General features: G+C 56.9%; 1 protein-coding gene across 1 annotated transcript; it reads right to left on the bottom strand.

The window, feature by feature from the left end:
- Nucleotides 1-742: 742 nt before the first annotated feature.
- Nucleotides 743-3,298, bottom strand: LOC4333860 (DELLA protein SLR1-like). Its single transcript, NM_001418508.1, is given in 1 exon segment — nucleotides 743-3,298. A coding segment is annotated over 1 exon segment (1,878 nt). The 5' UTR covers nucleotides 3,053-3,298; the 3' UTR covers nucleotides 743-1,174.
- Nucleotides 3,299-4,119: the final 821 nt, after the last annotated feature.

Raw genomic sequence — 4,119 nt, 5'->3', positions numbered from 1 at the left:
CCGTACTGTGCAGCAGCAGGCCAGTGGCCTCTCAGGTTGCCACTGCTCCTCCCTCTCTCTCCCTGCGCCAATCCGAGCCCAGCGAGCAGTAAAAGTTCCTGTACCAGACGTAGAATTGAACGACGGTGGTTATGTGGGGATTAATACGGTGTAGAGGGGACTACCGAAGCAGCTGTCTCCATTTGGTAAATGGGAGTACCAAGTGGAGCTACATGTGCTGTGCTTTGTGTGGTGTCCACACTAGTTAGATCCAGTCCTTTCGCATGGACTTCGATTCTTTGCTACTAGTCTGATTCGAAACTGTAATTTTAGGTTCTACTACACATGTTGTAGTTCTATGGTTATGTACCATCTTTATCTGGAGAATGCGACACACTAATTAGAGACTAATTAGATAAAGGTGCAGTGATGAATACTAGTACTGATTTGTTTCAGCACTGATGGAAAGGAGAAAGATTGGTGGTTAGGCAGTTCTAACGGGGGAAAGCTCAAGCTCATATTTAGATCGAAAACTACCAGCGTAGGACGGCCACGAGGGCGGAGGAGTACACTCGAGGAAACTTAACGAGATGTTTCCAATCCAGCAACCGTAAGACGCATCACTGGTTGCTTCTCCAATATTGGGAAACCATTTATGGCAACGCACAAACATATGCAAGCTGGACTCGTGAATCTAAGGTATCCTAGGTCGGTAGATTTCACAAGCAAAGCTGCCGTTGTTGCAGCAAACGCATTCGACATGTTCACAGGAGCATCAAGGGGGCATTCTGTAACTCATGAACATATAGCTCAATTTTTAGATCGGTGCCTTGTATACAAAATTCTCATTGGAGCTAATGAAATCCAGTTCGGTTCGTCCTTATTTAATATGAGCGATTGGAGAAATTACACATAATAATTGACATTTAAACATAATAGATGGGCTAGGAGGACCAAGGAACGGGGTAATTGGGAAAGGAGAACGAACAAGCCGTCGGTCTGGTCGGAGTCCAGTCGTCGATCTCTTCACGCCGGCGAGAACCGTAAGCCCGATCGGTCGCTGCAATTGAGCGTTCGTTGACGTCAAGCTTCAATTGTGCCGCCGGTGAGCCGGGGAGAGAGAGAGGGGGGGGGGGGGGGGGGCGCGCCGTGATCGGCGGCAAACACGTGGTGCAGCGTCCCAAAAACTTTGCGATCACGCCGCGGCGACGCGCCATGCCGAGGTGGCGATGAGCGGGCGCGTGTGCCAGCCCAGCGTGAGGCAGCCCTCCTTCTCCTCCACCCGGTAGCCGTCGCCGCCGGCGAAAAGCGCGAGGAGCGTGCTCGCCTGTTTGTAGGCATTGGAGCCCAGGTGCACGGGCTCGAAGCCGGCGCGGCCGAGGCGGTTGCGCCACTGCCCCAGCGTCTCGTGGCGCTCCGTGCGCTCCGCGCCCTCGCACGCCACGACGTTGCAGATCTGCCGGCCGAGGTACACCTCGGACATGACCTGGTCCGTGCCACCGCCGCCCCCGGCAGCCGGCGGAGAGAGCTCGGCCTGGCCGGAGCTGCCGCCCTCGAGGGAATCGAACATGGTGGAGTAGTAGTGCAGCGACTCGGTGAACCGGTCGAGGAATGAGCCGGAGTTGTGGTTGGCCTCCTGCTCTACCACGGTGACGATCCTTGGCCGCACCGCGTGCACCGTGCCCAGGACCTTCTCCAGCGCGCCGGGCTGCGCGAGCAGCCGGTGCAGCTCGAACACCGAGTTGACGGCGATCACCTCAGGCTCCTCGTTCGCGTCCGCCTCGCCCTCCGGCTGCAGCATGAACGGCTCCAAGTCCGCGAGAGTGGCGGCGACGAGTCCCCGGTACTGGAAGTCGACGCGAATGGTGTGCGCGAACTGGGCAAGCTTCCAACCCACCTGCTGCAAGGCGTCGGTCTCGTCCGGCTGCGGGGGGCCGACGCCGGTGAGGCGGAACGATGGGGGGCCGCCGGGACGAAGGGCGAGGGCCTGGAGGAGAGCTGGCCATTGCATCCCCTGCTTGATGCCGAAGTCGACGACGTGGACGCGGTGGCAGCCGGCGAAAGCCTCGAGGATGGCTTGATTTGCGGTGAAGTGGGCGAACTTGAGGTAGGGGCAGGACTCGTAGAAGTGGGCGTGCAGAAGGTCGGCGAAGGCGGCGTCGAGGAGGGTGCTGTCCGCGGGGCGGAAGCGGTACACGCGGCGGGCGAGGGCCTCGCCGAAGTAGGCAGCGACCTTGCGCATGGCGCCGCCCTGGGACGCGGCCAGCGTGGGGATCTGCTTGACCAGCGCCTCCGCGGCCGCGAAGTTCTCCTGCTGCACGGCCTCCGCGCACGCCAGCAACGCGTGCACCAGCCGGATCCCAGCCTCCTGCGTGTCAACCACCACAACCGGCACGGCGGGCGCATTCGCCGCCGCGGCCCCTTGCGTCGCCGGCGGAGCAGCCTCCACCACAGAGCCCCGCGAGGCCCCACCGCCCAGAGAGGAAGACGACGATGAGGACGACGACGTGCTGCCGCCGCCAGTGCGCATCCGCTTGGTGTCCCTCGCCGAGTCAGCAGCCGACGGGTCAGCCGTCGCCACCACCGGTAAGGAGATCGGCCTGAGGGCGTAGGTGCTACTCGACGAGTCGGCAGCGGCTGGGAGTTCAAAGAAGCCGCTACCACCGCCGCCGGTGACAGTGGACGAGGTGGAAGCATGGCGGGCAGCCGGCGGCGCTGGCGGGATAGGGGGCAGCGGCGCGTTGAGCTCGGAAAGCATGCTCTCGACCCAGGAGGAGAGGTCCGAGGGGTTGTAGTGCACGGTGTCCGTGGCCAGGTGCGACACGAACCCGTCATCCGCGGCGCCGGGGGCGCTCACGCCGCCCATCCCCATGGCCATCTCCAGCTGCTCCAGCTTCTGCGCGACGTCGGCCATGTCGGACGACCGCACCTTGTACCCGAGCGCCGCCAGCAGCTCGTCGACGTCCTCCTCCTCCCCCGCCGCCCCCGCCATCACCTTGTCCTTGCACGACCCCATATCGGCGCTGCTCCCGCCGCCGCTGCTCCCGCCGGCTTCTTGGTACTCGCGCTTCATGATCTCGCCTCCCCCAAACCTACCTAGCTATAGCTAGTAATAATTGCGCGTAACCTTTTTCCTCTCCTCGGTTTCGGCTTTGGGATAGGTTGGGATTTGGATCCAGGGTTGGGAAGCGAGGTTGGATGAGAAGGGGAGAAGAAGGGGAAGAAGAGAAGGAAGAGGCGATGCGAGATTGCAATGCGAGGTGAGGTGGGAAGAGGCAAGCAACTAGTAGTAGCAAGGGGGGAGAAGAGGAAGGGCATCAGGTGATCAGAGAGGAAGGCATCTATCTATAGACTCTCACTGCGCGGTGGGCCCTACCGGTGCCTTCTCTCCCATCCCTTTTCTCTCTCCAACACACCACCCACACACGCACAGCGCTGGATCGATCGATGTACGGATTCGTCGCGGCCATCCTTTTCACCAGACAGACCTCACCATCCAGTTACAAATCTTCGGCCCACCACCCCAAAAATCGCCGCGAATTAAAAAGGAGTGATGAGAAATGCGGCTCTACGCCTACGGCTCACTTCTCCATCTCGGAAGACAACGGCGAGCCGAATTCTTTCCCAGTCTGTGCCTGCGATCTGTGTAGCCCAAGGTGCGGCTTATTACATCCTGATATCTCTTTGTACCCTTTTTAAGTTGGGAGACATTTCATTAAAAAAGTTCGATTTAAAATTACTGGAGTATGTTTTATCAAGCTCATAAGGGCTTAAAACTACTTCCAAAGTATGATCGAAAAGGAGTAAGATAACTATGCCCGATATAATACTTAAATGTTTCTTTTTTTATTTATCGTTAGGGAAATTTTATGGTTTCTCATGAACTTATGCCAATGCATCTTACAAAACTGACAGATAAAAATGCAACGATAAGTTTGGTTATAAAATTTTAAACTACATAGTACTATATTAGTCTAGGTAAAGAGTAGATATGACCTTTAGTTGATTTGATACTAGGAAACGTATGTTGTGCATATAAATTTCACGTACACACTCTATGCATACTAACTAACAAATATCGAAAAAAATCTAGAAAAAAATATTCATATACTATCAATAGTGTTAGACCTATTTGCAAAG

Source organism: Oryza sativa, chromosome 3, assembly GCF_034140825.1.
Source record: "Oryza sativa Japonica Group chromosome 3, ASM3414082v1".
In the NCBI taxonomy this organism is placed as follows: domain Eukaryota; kingdom Viridiplantae; phylum Streptophyta; class Magnoliopsida; order Poales; family Poaceae; genus Oryza; species Oryza sativa.
Note: the sequence above shows the minus strand (reverse complement) of the source record. Positions and strands in the feature narration are given on the sequence as shown.